The 20542-nt window shown below is 41.6% G+C and overlaps 1 protein-coding gene across 23 annotated transcripts in view; it reads right to left on the bottom strand.

Moving 5' to 3' along the window:
* Positions 1–8800: 8800 nt before the first annotated feature.
* LOC140410875 (clathrin coat assembly protein AP180-like) overlaps positions 8801–20542 on the bottom strand; it is a 390745-nt gene continuing 379003 nt past the window's right edge. For 22 of the 23 annotated variants that reach the window (XM_072499615.1, XM_072499614.1, XM_072499616.1 and 19 more), the window contains 2 exons: positions 19153–19251; positions 8801–10230 (listed from right to left, as the gene is read on the bottom strand). In XM_072499615.1, the coding sequence (XP_072355716.1) occupies positions 19159–19251 (93 nt within the window). In that variant the 3' untranslated portion in view covers positions 8801–10230; positions 19153–19158. The remainder of the gene's footprint in view (positions 10231–19152; positions 19252–20542) is intronic. The other variant, XM_072499623.1, reaches the window with a different exon arrangement.

Raw genomic sequence — 20542 nt, 5'->3', positions numbered from 1 at the left:
TTCAAAATTTGTAAGCCAATTAGGGACAGAGTGGGGCAGTACCAAAACGTGCAGGTATAAAGTTCTGGGCACACGTATTTCCTGCTCTCTTTCCATTGTTCTTTTTCTTTCGCCCCCGCTAGGAATTGGTTTCTTTTGTTTGTATTTGAAAGTGTACTACCAAGTTATTGCAATAAACACAATCTCAAACTACCACCGGACCCCATATCGTATTAGAAAATAAGAGATCCTACACAGCTGGACTCATTTACAAAACGTCAAGTTAAAAGACAAAACTATCTTGTCCTATTGTCATTGTTCCATACATGTATAAAAGCATGAGATTACAATATATCTTTCACATAATTCATTTTGAAATGGAAAACACTAGCCATAACTGTAGTGTAAGGGCCTGGCACATTAAGGTTCAATATAGGACTGAATCAGTACTGCCCAGTGATGAACATATGACCTGTATAGGAGCAAGCATGCAGACTGTTCTTAGCTTGTAACTTTTACTGTACCAATGTATATATTGTCGAGTAGTTAATAGGATCTACCAAACTATGCCCAGCCCCTTACAACAATAATCGAGGGAATTCATAAAATTAAATGAAGTTAAAGAGTTACCAACTATGCCAGCAACATAATACAAAATATAAATTTGAGCTTTGTTAGAAGTCGGAGTTCATTGTTCCTCCCGTTTTAAAACAAGAATTTAGAAGACTTGTGATGAATAGGTTTTGCAGACATAGTCTGAGATAATGCCTTTTTAAATCATCTCCATACAAAGAACTTTAATCTAGATTAGAGGCACACTTTCCACGATGGTAGTCAGTAACCAAAGGACAGATTTACGGTAATTAGCAAAACAATAAAGATGACAATTTATTTAAAAAACAGCAAGTTATGATCATCTAAAATGCACTGCCTGAAAGGGAAGCAGATAAAACAGTGAATTTTAAAAGGGATAAATGAAAAAAGAATTACAGGGCTTTCGGCAAAGAGCAGAGGCACTAATTGGGGAGCTCTTTCAAAAAACCAACATAGGCCTCCATCTGTGATGCACGTTTCCATAACTAGTTTTAAAGTGGCTCATCAATTAAAATTGCAATGTTCATAATTTTTTTCTCCTCGAACAATTTACATTGATATAGAACATTTAACACAGTAACACATCCCAAGGAGCTTCACAGGAAAGTAATCTCAACATTTGAAAGCCTCAATTCAAGATTAATTGATTCACATGATGAAGTTTCTTATTGGGATCCATAAATATCTCATAACTTTGTGTGACCTAATTGTTTAAAGATTGAAGGAAGACTGTAAAACAAAACATTTATTGTCCCAATTAGGCTGAATACATCACATTTCCAGAGTGTCAGCCCTTTCAGCCATTAGTCAAAGGTAGTAAAAGTAGCTATGTGTTTTAACTGGCTTCAGGAAAAAATGTATTTCTGCATCTTAACATATTAATCCTGGAGATCTGGACACTTCTGCAAACATTCCAGATGTCATTCAAAGAAAACGTTTTGTTCAACATGTAAAATTATTTTTGTATGCTGGAGGGAAAACAATGTAGAGAAATACAAAATAAATGGTAGACTATAAGTAACAATAATGGACTGGAGTACTGTTGATTCTTCCCTGAAGGTAGCAGAACAGGTAGATATAGGGGTTATACAAACAGACAAAATACGAACAGGCGGTGGCTATTCGGCCCCTTGAATCTGCTCCGCCATTCTATAAAATCATGGCTGATCGGTTTGTGATTCGAACTCCATATTTCCATCTACTCCTGACAACCTTTGATTCCCTTGCCCAACAAGAATCTATCTACCTCCGCCTTAGAAATATGCAGTGACTCCACCCCCTCTGACTTCTGAAGCATAGAACATAGAACAGTACAGGCCCTTCGGCGCACAATGTTGTGCCGACCATTTATCCTAATCCAAGATCAACTTAACCGACACCCCTTCATTTTACTGCTGTCCATGTGCCTGTCCAAGAGTCGCTTAAATGTCCCTAATGACTGACTCCACCACCTCCGCTGTCAGTGCATTCCACACACCCACCACTCTCTGTGCAAAGAACCTAAACCTACTTCTGACATCTTCCCTATACTTTCCTCCAATCAACTTAAAATTATGTCCCCTCGTGACAGCCATTTCCGCCCTGGGGAAAAGTCTCTGGCTATCCACGCCTCTCATCACCTTGTACACCTCTTATCAAGTCACTTCTTCGCTCCAGCGAGAAAAGCCCGAGCTCCCTCAACCTTTCTTCGTAAGACATGCCCTCCAGTCCAGGCAGCATTTTGGTAAATCTCCTCTGCACCCTCTCCAAAGCATCCACATCCTCCCTATCATGAGGCGACCAGAACTGGACACAATATTCCAAGTGTGGTCTAACCCAGTGTTCTTCAAACTTTTTTTCCGGGGACCCATTTTTACCAACCGGCCAACCATCGTGACCCAACCCGGCCCGACCCTCGCGACCCACGCCGGCCGGCCTTCGCGACCCACGCCGGCCAACCTTCGCGACCCACCATTTTCTTTTACCTTGTTTGCTGCTAACAAAAATGGAGGAAATGGTTTTGGGTCCCTTTGGCCCTCGTACACACTCCTCCAATGGAACCTGTTGGATGAAGGTGAAGCCTTCCAGTGTTCCGGAAAGTATGGAGTCTCCATCTGTCCAAAGTTCTGCATTTTTTCCCGGTAAAGTTTTATCAAATAAACCCCCCCAGAACTAGTAACAAAAATATGAATAAAATAGATGAATAAAATGAATAAAACCTCCCCGAACTTGTATAACAAAAAGCTGCGACCATTAAAAAAAGCGGTCACATTGCGCATGCGTGCGCAATCATTGGTGCGAATGCGCATCGTTTTGCGCATGCGAGCCGATGATCTGTCCCGCATGCGCAATGCAGTCGCATTTTTATTGCATGTTCATGGCCATTTTGAAGGCCGCTTGCAGTCGGCGTTTTTAACAGCCGGCTGCTGTGGCTGTTGCGCGCATATTTGCGTGATCGGGAGCGCCGCGATGGACGGCTCCGCGACCCTCCCGACACCCGCCCGCTACCCACCCTTGGGTCGCGCCCCCGAGTTTGACAATGCCTGGCCTAACCAGAGTTTAATAAAGCTGCAGCAAAAGCTTGCGGCTCTTAAACTCAATCCCCTTGTTAATGAAAGCCAACACACCATATGCCTTCTTAACAAGCCTATCAACCTGGGTGGCAATTCGGCCCATCGAGTCTGCACCGGCTCTTGGAAAGAGCTCCCAACCAAGGTCAACACTTCCACCCTATCCCCATAACCCAGTAACCCCACCCAACACGAAGGGCAATTTTGGACACTAAGGACAATTTAGCATGGCCAATCCACCTAACCGGCACATCTTTGGACTGTGGGAGGAAACCGGAGCACCCGGAGGAAACCCATGCACACGGGGAGGATATGCAGACTCCGCACAGACAGTGACCCAAGCCGGGAATCGAACCTGGGACCCTGGAGCTGTGAAGCAATTGTGCTATCCACAATGCTACCGTGCTCCCCACCTCTTACAATGCAAAGCAAGCGCTCTCCCATTTGAGCTAATTCCCCTTTATCTAGGTTGAACTCCATCTGCCACTTCTCAGCCCAGCTCTGCATCCTGCCAATGTCCTGTTGTAACCTGCAACAGCCCTCGACACTTATCTACAACTCCAGGAACATTCGTATCATCGGCAAACTTACTAACCCATCCTCCCACTTCCTCATCCAAGTCATTTATAAAAACCACAAAGAGCAGAGGTCCCAGAACAGATCCCTGCGGGACAACACTGGTCACCCACCTCCAGGCGGAATACTTTTCATCCACTACCACTCGCTGTCTTCTTTCAGCCAGCCAATTCTGTATCCACATAGCCAAATTTCCCTGTATCCCATGCTTCCTGACTTTCTGAATGAGCCTACCATGGGGAACCTCATCAAATGCCTTACTGAAATACTGCCCTATCTTAATCAATGTGTCTCATCACATCCTCAAAGAATTCAATGAGACTTGTGAGGCCCCTCAAAGCCATGCTGACTATCTTTAATCAAACTATGTTTTTCTAAATAATCATAAATCCTATCTCTCAGAATCCTTTCCAGTATTTTGCTCACCACAGACGCAAGACAGACTTGGTCTGTAATTCCCAGGGATTTCCCTATTCCTTTTCTTGAACAGGGAAACAGCATTCGCCTCCCTCCAATCAGCCGGTACTACTCCAGTGGAGAGTGAGGACGCCAAGATCATCGCCAACGGCGCAGCAATCTCCTCCCTCGCTTCCCATAGTAATCTTGGGTATATCCCGTCTGGCCCAGAGGACTTATCGATCCTGATGCTTTTCAAAATTTCCAGCACATCCTCCTTCTTAATATCAACCTGTCTGAGTCTATTCACTTGGATCATGCTGTTCGCATGAGCAACAAGATCCCTCTCTCTAGTGAATACTGAAGCAAAATATTCATTTAGGCCCCCCTACCTCCTCAGACTCTAGGCACAAGTTCACTCCACTATCCCTGATCTGCCCTCCTCTCACTCTTATCATCCTCTTATTTCTCACATTAGTGTAGAACGCCTTGGGGTTTTCCCTAATTCTTCCCGCCATGGCTTTTTCATGCCTCCTTCTAGCTATCCTAAGTCCATTTTTGAGTTGCTTCCTGGCTACCTTGTAACCCTCTAGAGCCATGTCAGAATTTTGCTTGCTCAACCTTACCTAAGCTTCCTTTGTCCTCTTGACTATGGTAAAGGTCAAGGGGTTGTGGTCACTGTCACCAAAATGATCTCCCACCGAGACATCTGACCTGGTTCGTTGCCAAGCACCAAATCTAATATGGCCTCCCCCCTAGTCAGCCTATCTACATATTCAGTCATGAATCTTTCCTGGACACAACTGACAGAATCTGCACCACCCAAACCATTTGCACTAAGGAGGTTCCAGTCAATATTAGGGAAGTTGAAGTCTCCCATAACAACTCTGTTACTTCTGCACCTTTCCAAGATCTGCCACCCAATCTGTTCCTCTATCTCTCTGCTGCTATTGGAGATCTATAGAAAACTCCCAATAAAGTGACTGCTCCTTTCTTGTTTCTGACTTCCACCCATACTGACTCAGTAGACAAACCCTCCTCGACGAACTCCTTTTCTGCAGCTGTGATGCACTCCCTAATTAACAGTGCCACTCCCCCTCCTCTTCTACCTCCCTCCCTATTCTTCTTAAAACATCTAAACCCCGGAACAGTGACCAACCCCTTGACCTTTACCATAGTCAAGGCGAGGGATAGGAACAGACAGTATGTAATGGTATTTAATTGCCGGAGGGGAAATTATACTGCTATCAGACAGGAGCTGAGGAGCATAAATTGGGAACAGTTGTTCTCCGGGAAATGCACAACAGTAATGTTTAAGGAGCACTTGCTGAGAGTGCTGGATAGTTTTGTCCCACTGAGATGAGGAAGGAATGGTAAGGTGAAGGAGCCTTGGATGACAAGATAAGTGGAACTTCTAGTCAAGAGGAAGAAGGAAGCTTACATAAGGTTGAGCAAGCAAATTCTAAAGCCCGGGACATTTCCTGCCCGTGAAATCCATATCTCCATAATGGCCACAACATCGTAGTTCCAAGTACTAATCCATGCTCTTAAGTTCATCTCCCTTATTCCTGACACTCCTTGCAATGAAACAGACACACTTTAACCCATCTCACTGAATGCAACTTTGTCCTATCAACTGTCTATCCTTCCTCACAGACTTGCTGCATACCATTTCTGCCTGTTCAACAGCTACCCTATCCTCCGATCCGTAGCTCTGGTTCCCATCCCCCTACAAAACTAGTTTAAACCCTCCCAAAGAGCTCTACAAACCACCCGCCCAGGATATTGGTGCCCCTCCAGTTTAGGTGCAACTCGTCCTTCATGTACAGGTCCCACCTTCCCCAGAAGGTATCCCAATGATTTACATACCTGAAGCCTTCCCTCCTGCACCAATGTGTTCAGCTGCACCCGCTCTGTTCCGTGCCTCACTTGCACGTGGCAACAGTAGCAATCCTGAGATTACTACTCTGCTCGTCCTGCTCTTTAGCTTCCAAGCTAACTCCCTAAAATCACCTTTTTCATATAATTTACAGTGCAGAAGGAGGCCATTCGGCCCATCGAGTCTGCACCGGCTCTTGGAAAGAGCTCCCAACCAAGGTCAACACTTCCACCCTATCCCCATAACCCAGTAACCCCACCCAACACGAAGGGCAATTTTGGATACTAAGGGCAATTTAGCATGGCCAATCCACCTAACCTGCACATCTTTGGACTGTGGGAGGAAACCGGAGCACCCGGAGGAAACCCACGCACACACGGGGAGGATGTGCAGACTCCGCACAGACAGTGACCCAAGCCGGAATCGAACCTGGGACCCTGGAGCTGTGAAGCAATTGTGCTATCCACAATGCTACCGTGCTGCCCATCCCTTTTCTTAGCTATGTCGTTGTGTCTATGTGCACCACGACTTCTGGTTGAGTTCTAAAGCCGCACAAACTTCAAGAGAAAAAATTTCTCATCTGTCTGAGAAGGCTGACCCCTAATTTTACAACAGTAACTGCACTTGCCCACAAGAGAAAACATCGGGGGAAATTTTGAAGCAGGTTAGCAGTCAGTGTAAATGGCGATGCAGGCCCAAACTCTTGCGAGTCAGGAAACAAGATTCTCGATGAGATAGTTTCCTGATTTTCCACACCCCTCTCCCCATGACATAATGAGGTTCCTGACCTTCAATAAATTTAAATATTATTCTTGGGTTTCGTGAGATGTTTCCTATGACTGAATATTCATACATGTCAGTGAGGTTTACAACAAGCCTTTAAAAACTTGAAGTGGTTGAGGAGAACCTGGCAGGAAGGTACATGCTGGACAGTGCCCTCACACTGCACCTGGCAGTGCTGGGGAAGGTCCTCAGGGGTGCCCTATTGGGGGGGGGGGGGGGGGGGGGGGAGAGAAAGAGGTTTGCCTTATATGCTGTGGGGAGGTGGCCCCAATGTGTGTGGGGTTGAGAAGCGCTGATGCTCATGAGTGCGCCCCGATGGCTGTGTGGTGGGGAGGAGGGTGGGGGAGCTCACCCTCACGCTTGCGTGGGAATCCCTAGTGCTTGTGGGAAGTTACTTTTATTGCAGATTGGGGTGTCATTTAACAGCGGTGCCCCAATCTCTGTGGGGCCACACCAGCAACGACAAAACCAAGCCCCCAGATTTTTTTTTTTGGCACCATGGGCACCAAAATCTGGAGAGAAAATTTGACTGGAGAACTACATGCCGGTTTTCTCACTTCAGCCAGCAGTCTGCACATTGAGGGGAAGATTCCGCCAATACTTCCACATAATTACATGCTGTACCTGTGTACTACGTTTTTGAGAAACATGCACTGGAACACCTAGATCCATCTGTACCTTGGAATTCTGTAGTTGCTCTCTGATTAAGTAATACTCTGCTTTATTATTCTTCCTGCTGAAGTGAACAACTTCACATTTTCCTGCCTTATATTCCATCTGCCAGATTTTTGCCCACTCTCAACTTTATCGATATCTGTCTTACAACCTTATGGCTTCTTCACAAGATACTTTCCTACCTAACTTTGTGTCATCTACAAATTTAGTTACCATGCCTTCACTCCTCATCATCTAAATCATTGACATAAATTGCAAAAAGTGGATGCCAACAGCTGGAATGTGGGATTAGGCAGGATAACTCTTTCTGCTAGCACGGGTATGATGGGCTGAATAGCTTCCTCCTAGCGTTAATTCGCAAAGATTGTCGTTTTTACCATCAGGAGTGGATCATTAATTTAGTTTGGCTGATCTTGGAAACTTTTCATGGGGTCAGCCTATTCTCAGCCTTTGGCACGAATGAAGCACTGCTGCTCAGGTTCACACAAGTAGTGTATCTAACTTATGAGACCTCTAGGGCAAGTAATAAAAAAAGTCTTTGAACTGTGTAGAAAATTAAGTCCCATAATATATCTCTCATTATTTTGTTTGGCCATTTACTTCAAATCAAAGCTTTGGTGCAGCTCCAAGATAAACTAATCAAGAAAGTAGAATGGAAATAATCAAAAGTGCTCTCAGAATAAATTCCATGCTATGTCTGATCCAAGGTGTTTAGAAATTTAAAGCAGCTGATTAGTGCCTTCATGCAGGATAAGATGCAATTACGATTGTAATTTCCCGAATTCAGATCATTTATTTGCACCCGAATGATATTTTGGGCATTCTAGTTAAAACCTATTCTTTGCTTAAGGAGGGGGTGGTTTTCATTGGTTAACATATTGAAAAGCTTTTCAATAAAGATTTTAGATTAGAATCACAATAATGCATGTCGGTAGCAAGGTTTCTTCGCAGGCGTTTCATGTAACAGATTGACTGCAATAGCTCAATGTTTTCCTACTGGAATTGGATTCTGACTTGGGAGGCCAAAACCCTGCAAAGTGTCTAAGAATCCTTCAGCTTGCTCCAGGACCACTGACAGGCTTTATGGTCAGCACAGCGCTAGGTTTGGTCAGGCTCTTCAAGAGGTTGTAGAGTACAAGTAGTTGGAAACCATAAACAACTTTCTCTTGCCTCATACAAAATGACACTAGCCTTGTGCAGACTACAGACAAAGAATCAAGTTTACATTCTGTGAAGCAAGAAATTCCAGGATAGATACAAAGGACCTGATGTAGTCCAAGGGTACTTCAACCGAATGCGGATGCAAAGAAATTTTAATAGTTTTAGCAAGAGACTTAATTGTTTAAATGTACACAAAGACAGCAAAACAAACATTTTTAAATTTATTTTGTTCAATGCATTTATTGCATCTCAAAGGGCATACATGCACTGGATCATAAACAAAAAAAAAATCAAACAAATTCAAATAAAAAGAGTAATATTTTAAATATAATGTATTTTTCCCACATTAATTCCAGATACACTTACTTGGAATGGTACAATATATAGATATACTGATAGATCTGAAGAGACATAAATGAAACACTTTCAAACTGCATAGCATTTTTACAAAACAGCTGCCATGCCTGAGAACACTAATCCCACTGATCAACAGTGATCTCCTTTGTTGGTGCCTAAACCTTCTGCCAAGCAGTTTGCGCAAACAATATGACATTTCCCTGGGAATCACACAGTACATGTTGTTTCTTTAAGAGTGGAGGGATGGAGAAGAGATTCTGGGCAATGTTTGAGACCATCTATTTGCATATAAAAATTTACTGACAACTCTAATGTTAAAAGTGCTTCCAATGAAAAAAAAAAATGATATGAATGTAAAAAGATATGAAGGTTGGTACTGGACAAAAAAAAAGTGCTTTTGAACTAGTTTGTGATCCCTTATAATAGACACATCTGAGAACATAAATCCATTATTGTCTTTTCCAAAATATGCATTCTCACAGTGTCTGATATTTTACTGCTGGTCCATTAAGCAAAGAATACATAATGTACCATAAAGAAATTAAATACAACAATTTAACATACTCAGATATAAATATGAGATCTATTTAGATAACATTTTCTGTCTTGGCAAACAGCATACACTTTTGTCAAGTAAATGCCATTATGCCAAGATCAGTGCATACTATGGAAGTTTAACATCAATTTTATATTACTTTAAGGAATTATAAATAATTCTGAATGTAATGCACAGATGTTTCCTTAAAAACAGTTTGATAACATGTTTCGCCCAATTTTTGCAGTTGCGAATTGTTTCAGACAAAACTTTCAGACTTGGGATTTGAAGGGTGTGAGCACATTAATTGATATGCGAATTGCGATCAGAATCATGACTGTAAGCTAATAGGTATACAGAACAGACATGACATCCTAGGCTCTGCAATGAAATTATATACATTTGTACTTTCAAGAATACAAACACATTACTCCAAGTGGCTCATCACACAACAGCTGCAAATCTGCAACCTAAACTATTAAGTTAGGTACAGAGAAGCACTAAAAGGCATCAGTAACATACACCCATCTTTCAAGTTGCAAAACACAATCCAAAATGCACAACTTCTGATAAATTAGGGCATAACATCAAAAGTACACATTTCTAAGGGTTACTTTCACAGTTGTGCTACACCTTTTACAATATGAAAGTCTGAAAAAGCATTGAAACATGACTGGTGGATTGCTTGGGGTATTGAATATCAACTGTTGTCATCTTCAGCGTTCCCATCATCGCAAGAACTGTAGCTGCAAAGTAAGCCATAAATAAATGAGATCTATCAAGTGATTAAATGAAATAACAGTTTTCAATAAATTTCTCCTTTCATGAGCTCAGATCCAAGGATGGAGCAAGTACATTACTGTGATGATAGTAAATTTTCCTTCACTTCACAAGTAAAATGCTTTGGCACTTCCGATGAAGGTGCTATCTAAATGCAATTCTATTTCACATGCAAAAAATAATACCTGAATTGGTTTGAAACAGGATTATTGCTGTCATTATTCTATGTTGAGGAAAGTAGTGATCAAAACTGACATTTTGGCCATGCTATATAATGTATTTATTCTGTGCTCCACTTGTCAAATTTAGTGAAGAAAGAAATGGTGGCTATTATGAACTTTGGCTATGAAGTATGTTAGGACAATCTATGGGTAGTTTTAGAGTGTTGCAACATAGGGAAAATCCAGCAAGTAATTTGGCGGCATGGTAGCACAGTGATTAGCACTGTTGCTTCACAGCACCAGGGACCCGGGTTCGATTCCCAGCTTGGGTCACTGTCTATGCGGAGTCTGCACATTCTCCCCATGTCTGCGTGGGTTTCCTCCGGGTGCCGCGGTTTCCTCACACAAGTCCTGAGGACGTGCTTGATGGGCGAATTGGGCATTCTGAATTCACCCTCAGTGTATCATAGAATTATCATAGAATTTATCATAGAATTTACAGGCGCTGGAGTGTGGTGACTAGGGGATTTGCACAGTAACGTTGTTGCACTGTTAATGTAGGTCTATGTGACACTAATAAAGATTATTATTATTGTGCACAGCAAGATTCCACAAACAGCTCAATATAATTGACCAGATAATTTGTTTTAGCAATACTTGTTGCAGAACAAAGGGTGGACAGGTTGGCCAGGGCACTAGGCGAACCTTCTTGCTCTTCTTTGACGGCCAAAATCTTTTGTATCACCCGCGTGGACAAACGGGGCCTGAATTTATGGCCTTGCATTAAACATGACATTAACGGTACAGCTTCTCTCACTATTGTACTGAAGTGTCAGCCTGGATAATCTGCTCATCTCTGGAATCCAACTCAAACTTAGACCGTTGATTCTTAGGTGATAGATAGTGCTACCACGGATGAGCCAAGGCTGACACAAATGTTAGACATTGCAGATGAAAGCATACACAGAAGAAAATGGGCCATAATTTTCTATCAAAATAAGGCAAATTACATCTCAGTTATTTACACACAACCAGTAGAGCAATTTCAAAAGTAACTTTTAGGATTATACACTTCAGGCAAGGACAGACATGTGGTTGAGTTGCATTGCTCTCAAAAAGGCACCTCTCTGCCTGCCACTTCAATGCATTGAATGCAAGAAGTTTCTGTAGGAGTGGCAGATACAAACCAAACTCACTGCAGAAATTCAAATCATAGTCAGAATTATTAAGACACAGGAGGCATCCATTCAGCCCATCAAGGTCATGCCGTGACTCTGTAGAGCAGTGGTGAATATTACAATCCCAGATCAGACCACAACAGTGGCTAGGATACTGTGCCGAAACCCCAATATTTTAGTAGATTTTAAGGCGGTGCGGAAAGAATGATTCGCTCCAGGAGTGATTGCATGAAGAAATAGGGCTTGCTTATTTTTAAACAAAGCTTTATTGTAACTACAATACTAAAGTAACCCAAAAATAACAGCTTATAATTTACACCTTAATTCACTACTCTCAATTTCCCATTAAACAAAAACAAAACAAATAGCTCTGAATATTTCTTAAAATTAGCAGGGCAGTGCAATAGTACAGAACAGATTCTGGCTTTGGTTAGAACCTCTTCAGACTGTGGCTGAATATCTTCAAATAACTGCTTCCATTGGGTTGTTTCAGCCTCTTCCTAGTCTTCAGACAAAACTGCTCTACTTTTAAAATGTTACTCTTATTTTTAATCTCTCCTACTTGGAAAGAATTGTGGACTGAGAGTCAGACAGATGAGAACCCAGCTCCTCTCTCTCTCTCTCAAAGCTTTGCCAAACTCACTGCCCCACTGCCTTTCTGAGCTCCACCCAGCAATGACCTCAACTCCTCAAGCTGAAAATACAACATCTCTGCTAGCTGCAAAAGCACATGAACTCCCCAAGGAAACCAATATGCAGACTGGTAATCACATTTTTCATCAATTTCACTTGCCATTTCCTAGAAGCAAGACAAAATCCTTTTTAAAAAAAAAATCTAACCCCAGGCGTTTATCCCCGACTTGCCCACTACATTTATAATCCAATTTTTGTAAAAGCTTCCAATCATCACATGGGTGATAGGGGCCACAGATGGCCAATGTAAGTCGAGTGCAGTCCATGAGATATTTTGTTGACTCATGCCCACGTACAGGGGCATGCCACATTCCACTGATTTCCATCCATGCAGTTTTTTCAGCATGACTGAAGCAAGGGCAAGTAAAGCGAGGTGCATACTGATCGCACATAACATTGACTGCGCGTTCCCTCTGCATCCAAAATGTAAATACTTGTATTTTGAGTTCATGACAGTTCTATTAACATACAAATGATTAAGAATTTTCAATAACATGTAATATTCGGCTTGTATTAAATGTATTTAATCTAATTCATAGATCATGGTTAGTGAACAAACCCAATCTCAACCTTGCGATCCACTGAGATGAAGGGCTACTCATGCGGCTTATGCACTTGCCTCGGTTGCCTATTACTGAGCAATCTAATCAATTACATTCACCCTCTCTATCCCTGGAGTGCCCATTCAATTTCCTTCACTGTCTCTGCTTCCACCACCCAGCGAGTTCCAGTCTTTACCAAATTCTTGTGTAAAAAAACATTCTTTCACATCTAACCTTATAACTAGTCCTTGCCTTCCTTTCCAAGTACCCTTTTAATGGCAGGCATGATGTATGTTAATTATTGTCAATTAATCTCTGGCATCTTTCAATCTCATTCCTTCAGTTTGCAATTGTAAGATTTAAATTATGTTCTTTACTTTTCCATAGTCTTTTTTTCTCTCAATCCAATCTTTCTTTCTCTATTTCTGTATCTGAATTGACGCAGAATTCACCCACTGTAATATCTACTTGCTTCCCAGTCTTTGTGCTCACAAATCTTCAATTTGAATGATTAGAGAGACACACATGCTCAGCCTTAGGAAAATTACTGAATATGTTCACTCAGTCACAGTTGCCCTTTCCCTCACTGAGGTGTGATCAGAATGCACTTTCAGCAACTTGCCATGCAAAAATGTTAAAAACTTATACACGCAAGCACAAGTCTCATAGCAAACAAAGGCTGATGCTCTTTCCCTGCGACAGCAAATTTTGCCCTAATAATTTCAATAGCCACTATGTTAATGGTTATTCTGTTAATTTAAGAATAGTGCTCGAGATTGGAGTTCAGACTTTTAAAAAATGTCGCTAGAGAATTGAAGAGAGAGAGAGAGAGAGAGAGAGAGGATGAATAAATTTCCATGTATTTGCCCACTTCCAGGATTCGAGAACAAACAATTCAAGTCATTTCCTACAGTTCAACTTTTAGAGCTTGCTAAGAGTCTAGTTTTATTCATATAGGTGCTAGTTGAATGCATGTAGCTAAGAGGCAAAAATATTAAAAGTGTATTGACTGTGGGAATCCAGTCATTGTCTCATATAATGAATTGACCATTGTATTCCAATGTATTCTGCACTGAGACATGCATTGTTCTCGGTCTAATCAACTAATGAATTATTAAGGTCTCTGCCAAGCTGTGAAACATAGCAAAGTGGGAAAAACATATTCAGTAATTTTCCTAAGGCTGCTCATGCAGGCGCTGAGCTAGTTTTGATAGGCACCAGTTAATCTTAAATAATGTCCAATGTTTGATTAACAAATCATCCTCCAAGTAGGAGACATTGATCTGTACAAACCAGGAGGTCTCAGCTGAGAATTGGAAGCCACTGGAAGTCAATGAGGGGGTTAAATCAGAGATAAGAATTCCCTTAAAGGTAGGACCGCGTGTTCGAGGTTGTTGTTCCCGAATTCTTGAATCATCTGTTTGTGTTTTGTGATTTCCTTTTGTGCTTTATGTTTTTTTGTCAGGTGTTTGACTTTTTTATGCATTGTTTGATATTTTATTCCTAAGTTTTTTTTAAAGATCTTATTCAAGTGAGTAATTAACAATAAAGTCGTACTTTTGACACCTCCCACCAATCGGATTACTGATTTTTATTAGAAGGTAAAATAAGAGTACCTCAGAGCTCAAGTGATCCCAGATCAAATACCACTTCAATCCCATCTGATTACTGTTGACTTTACCAAACACTAGCTCCCTGACTGACCTTTAAAAAAACAAAAATCACAATTGTTTATGAAAGTGATTATGAAAGTGATGAGTTGTCCATCTAGTTACTGCCCACTTGGGAATTTCACCCTCTACCCAACTTTTGGTATTTTCTCTGGCCTCTGTATACTTTCTTAGATCTTATGGCCCACCCAGGTCAGGCATGATTTTGGCAGAGAAGCACCAATACTGCAATGGGTGGTTAGCCCACCTGCCTTCATGCCCACCCGACCCATTCCCCATAATACAGTGCATGTGCAAGGCATCCACCAGACACCCCACCCATTGGACTACTGAGACCTTTAATTGCCCCGATTGGGTGATAATTAAGGGCTTTAATGCCATAACATACCGAGCAATGGAAGGTGGCTGAAAGTGGGAAGACCTGTTTTTTTTGCATGAAAGTTGGAGAAAGGGCGGGTAGGAAGAGAAGCACCCCTGATCCGATTCACAAGATCATACACATTCTCTCCCCCCCCATCCCTTTGCACCTCCCCTGAAATGCACCCCCCTGTAAAATATAGGAAGATCCTCAAAAGAGAAAATGCTGGAAAATCTCAGCACGTCTGGCAGCATCTGTGGAGAGAGAAAAGAGCTAACGTTTCGAGTCCGATGACTCTTTGTCAAAGCTGACAGAGAAAGTGGGAAATATTTATACTGTGGAGTGAGAATGAAAGCTGTGTCATAGCCACAGAAACCCAGGGAAACCAGGTGCTAATGGCCACAGAAACCAAGGGGAAAGGGTGCGAATGGCAGTCCCCAGAGAGAACAAAAGATGTGACAGGCCAAAGAGCAGAGAAACTACCATCAGAGGGTGAACTGTAGATGTGGGTGGTGGGGAAGGGGGAAGCAAAGAGGAGAAATGGTAAGGAAAGGTGGATAAGATGGGGGGGGGGGGGGGGTTAATATATATTAAAAAAGACAAGAAAGAAATGGTAAAAGACAGTTAAAATGAAATGGGATGAAAACAAATGGGTCGAGGTGGGGTAGAGCTAATCGTCTGAAGTCGTTGAATTCGATGTTGAGACCGGAAGGTTGTAGCGTGCCTAACCGGAAGATGAGATGTTGTTCCTCCAGTTTGCGTTGAGCTTCACTGGAACATTGCGTTCTCGGAGGGAACGGTTTCTGCGGAATGCTGACAGACTGACTCCCACAGGTATCTGGACTACAGCTCTTCGCACCCTACACCCTGTAAGTACTCCACCCCTTTCCTCTCAGCTCCTTCACCTCGGTCGCATTTGTTCCGATGATGCCACTTTCCAAAATGGTGCTTCGAAAATGTGTTCCTTCTTCCTCAACCGTGATTTCCCACCTACAGTTGTTGACAGGGCCCTCAACAGTGTGCGTTCCATCTCCCGCGCCACTACCCTTGCCCCCTCCCCTCCCTCCCAGAACAAGGATAGAGTCCCCCTCGTTCTCACATTTCATTCCACCAGCCTCCGTATGCAAAACATAATCCTCTGCCATTTTCCCCAACTGCAACATGATGTCACCACCAAACACATCTTCCCTTCACTCCTTCTGCCAGCATTTTGCAGAGACCGTTCCCTCAGAGATAATCTAGTCCACTCCTCCACCATACCCAGCACCTCTCCCATCACCCATGGCACCTTCCCATGCAATCGCAGAATGTGTAACACCTGCCCCTTTACCTCTTCCAGGCTTAACATCCCAGGCCCAAAACACTCATTCCAGGTTCAGCAGCGTTTCACTTGCATCTCTTCCAATTTGGTCTACTGCATTCGCTGCTCCCAATTTGGTCTCCTCTATATCGGAGAGACCAAACGCAGACTGGGTGATCGCTTTGCTGAGCATCTTCGGTCTGTGCGCATTCAGGACCCTGACCTTCCCGTTGCTTGCCATTTTAACAAAAGACCCTGTTCCCATGCCCACATATCTGTCCTTGGCCTGCTGCAATGTTCCAGTGAAGCTCAACGGAAACTGGAGGGACAACATCTCATCTTCTGGACAGGCACACTACAGTCTTCCGGTCTCAACATCGAATTCAACAACTTCAGATGATTAGCTCTACCCCACCTTGACCCATTTGTTTTCATCCCATTTCATTTTAACTGTCTTTTGCCATTTCTTTCTTTCTTAATATATATTAAACCACCCTCCCCCCATCTTATCCACCTTTCCTTACCCTTTCTCCTCTTTGCTACCCATTCCCCACATCTACAATTCACCCTCTGATGTTAGTTTCTCTGCTGTTTGGCCATTCACATCTTTTGTTCTCTCTGGGGACTGCCATTAGCACCCTTTCCCCTTGGTTTCTGTGGATTATCACCCGGTTTCCTTGGGTTTCTGTGCTATGACTCATTTTTCATTCTCACTCCACAGTATTAATATTTCCCACTTTCTCTGTCTGTTAGCTTTGACAAAGAGTCATCGGACTCAAAACATTAGCTCTTTTCTCTCCCTACAGATGCTGCCAGACGCTGAGATTTTCCAGCATTTTCTCTTTAGTTTCAGATTCCAGCATCTGCAGTAATTTGCCTTTATCGGAAGATCCTCTCTCAGTCTTCTTTAATGTAAATAAAGCTCAGTTTAGCAGCTTAAGTCTGGTGCTGGACTAGGTCCTGCGGTTAGTGGCAAAGACTGCTCAGAAAGATAGAGCAATTTCATGGTGTAGATTTCACCTTTGTCATTAATATAATTCTGGTGCAAACTAATAATAATAATAATCTTTATTGTCACAAGTAAGCTTACATTAACACTGCAATGAAGTTACTGTGAAGAGTCCCTAGTCACCATATTCTGACGCCTGTTCGGATACACGGAGGTGGTTATCTCAAATAGCAACCGTCATGTCACCAAGAAGAAGAAGCAACCAAGCATTCTTCAAGATTCTAACAGCAGCAAACCAGTAAATAATAAACAGCTTTTATCATTCACTTTTTTTAACTTTACAGAAAGCCAAACAAAAATTGGGATATACATACAGGAATAAGGTACAGGAATAATACCTCTTCCATCGGGCAGAAGATATAAAAGTCTGAGAACACACCAACAGATTCAAAAACAGCTTCTTCCCCGCTGTTACCAGACTCCTTAATGGCCCGCTTATGGACTGAACCGATCTCTCTATATATCATTTCTACTGTTGTAGCACTATACCCTGTATGCTTCACCCGATGTCCATGTCTAACATTGTGAATTTATGACGTGTGTTATGTTTTTCATGTATGGAACGATCTGCCTGGACTGCACGCAGAACAATACTTTTCACTGTTCCTCGGGTACACCTGACAATAAATCTAAAATCAAATTGAAATCTAAATCCAAGGTTGAAATCAGAAACTTAAAATATTTTCAAAATATGGAATTAACATGGAGAAATTTGATATTCCATACATAGAAAATTAATTTTTCACAGACAGAGGTTGTCCATCCATAATTATGACTCAGGGTGCCTTTTAAAAACCCATTTACACCTCTTTCAACAAGGTCCAACTCTTTCAAAGGATTTAAAAACAGCAATGGTAACGTAAAAAGGGGAAATTCCCATGATTTTGAATTGTTTCTATCTGGAAAGGCTTCAACAATGCACTCTTTGGAGGAATGGGTAATCAATGACAGCACGTTTTAGATTTCCATGTTTAACCAGGAATGTCCGGTCGATTGGGGCTGCTTTCACATTCACATAGTAGATACTGTGAACACTCACAATTTTGTCATCATTTAATCACAGGCTGTTAATTTTAATTGTAATACAAGACAAATACATATGATGAAATGCATAAATGAAAACTAGCTCAGGTTCTATCTTACCTAAATACTTGTCTGGCTTTCCTGAAGTTTAAACTTTGAAGAGACCAAGCCACATAGCCTAGGAAGATCCCCAGTCTGATTCCAGAGTCTGCACAGAACTGATCTCAATAAGTATCTTCAAGACCCTTAGAATCTTGGATTAGAAGAGAGTACCAGCTTCTAAACTGCCACTGTAGTCACTGCTTTGAGAAAAGTTGAGGGGAGAAACTGGCCAGGATAGATTTGGTTCAGTTATAAAACCCCTTCAATTGTATAGCTTCCCTATGCTTACTGCCAAAGGGAATGGCACTAGCTAAATTGCACATGCGGAGAGCTGGTGCAAGCATAATGCGCTGAATGGCCTCCTGCGCTCTAACAATTCTGAGAGTTCAATACTAATACTCATTACTTGCGCTAGGCACACAGTAGAGGGCAGTTGACACTTCTGGATACACAATTTAGCAAGGATACAATAGATTCAGGAGGGAGAGCGAGGAGGACAAATTGGTAAGAAATTAAAACATCTGTAATAGAGAACGTAAAAATACCTGATTACATTGTATGCTGCGAAACATCAACACAACCTTTTACTGTTTTGTATTCACCATCCAAGTTAGCATTTAAACTGCGGGCAATATTTTCTTATTCTGATTGACATTTTCTCTACAAGGCAAGAAAGCTGACCTTTTAAAAACTTAACAAATCTCTAATATCTGTGTTAGAAAGTTGCTGGGAGTAGAAACTTGTGCAATTTACCTGTAACATTTTTGTCAATCACTCACAAACTGGCACACTAGCCATGTAATTCTAACTTTCAGCAAACAAAACGTGTTCCAGATAGAACCTGGAGTGTACCTTTGTTTACAAGAAATCCTTGATGTTTAGATCTGCTAGAGGGTCCTTTGTTGCAGGTTTCTTGGGGCTCTGAGTGGCAGGCGTTGGGCTTGGGGAGAGCTAACAAAGCAGAGACCAAAGAAGGTAGAAAAGCAGCAATATAGTGAGGCCAAGAGGTTAGAAAGGTTATAATTATACTTTACATGCACATTCTGTTCATGCAACAATTATCCAATTTCAAACATGATAAACTAGAGTTTAAAAAATATATTCATGAAGGCGGGAAACATGAAAAAGCCAGCAAACATACCAAGTACATGATTTGTGCCAATAAAACTCAAATTCAACCACAGGGAAACCAATCTCTCCAAATTTAAAACAGGATATATTCAGGTTTCACATTTTAATTATATAGGATTAAATATAACAATATATTAGGAGAGTATCACCAATTTTACTTCCACCCAACATCATTTCTTCTGTAGTAAAATTAAAGTAGAATACAAATATTAAGCCTTATAGTCCTCGTCATGCTCATTTCAAATTATCATGCATCATTAGAATAATGCTCTTGGGCAGTAGTACCAGCACTCCTTCCCAGAGATAAATTTCATCCCATAAATTTGTGTTCCCTTTATTCTCTTCGTAACAATTTCCTTAAGAATTATAGGAAATGCTGAATGGAAGATCACCACCCAGAATATACCACTTTCTCTGTATTCATAAAATTTCAAGCAGCTCAAACCTTCGCCACTTCTTTTTCCTCTATTAAAATTTCAGAATAAGTTCTGTATACAGAATATGTTTAAGTAACTTATCAATGTGCTATCCCTTTGCCATCTGGATTTGTGGTAAATTTCCTCTTGCTGCTCCAGTCAGTCAAATTTGGAGACCCTGTTCTCTGAATAAAGCCATTTATGTCTCTTCATCACAGCCATAGAATTATTGTTCTTGTACCATGGCCAGCTTCCAATGCACATTTACTCCTGATTGATGACTCCACATAGTAATTAAGAATCACTTACTAATGATTGCCATGAGAAAAGTCTATAGTGACAAAGAATTCAGACCAATAAAGAACACAATCTAAGAATAGCTAGTTAAATAATGCAGTTCTGTTTACAGGCGTCCATAAACTAAACTTAACAGGCTAAAACAATAATTACAGTGATTGCAGTTGGCATTTTAAGTCCATTTGTTGAAACTATTTGCAACTGTTTCTATAGTAGTGAGAAGCAAGAAAATCCCTTCATCAAGCAGTATGTTAGCAGGTTATGATGGCAGAAGCATTGCTAGATCTTGTTAGGCGTAATAAAATAGATTTGGCATACAAGTTATATATGGATGAGCAACTTGGGTGTAATTACTACAGCATGATAAGGTTTAAGGTCAAACATGATCAAACTAGAAA

The sequence above is a fragment of the Scyliorhinus torazame genome, chromosome 4 (assembly GCF_047496885.1).
Source record: "Scyliorhinus torazame isolate Kashiwa2021f chromosome 4, sScyTor2.1, whole genome shotgun sequence".
Taxonomy (NCBI): domain Eukaryota; kingdom Metazoa; phylum Chordata; class Chondrichthyes; order Carcharhiniformes; family Scyliorhinidae; genus Scyliorhinus; species Scyliorhinus torazame.
The sequence above is the reverse complement of the archived record's forward strand: the minus strand, read 5'-3'. Positions and strand labels throughout refer to the sequence as shown.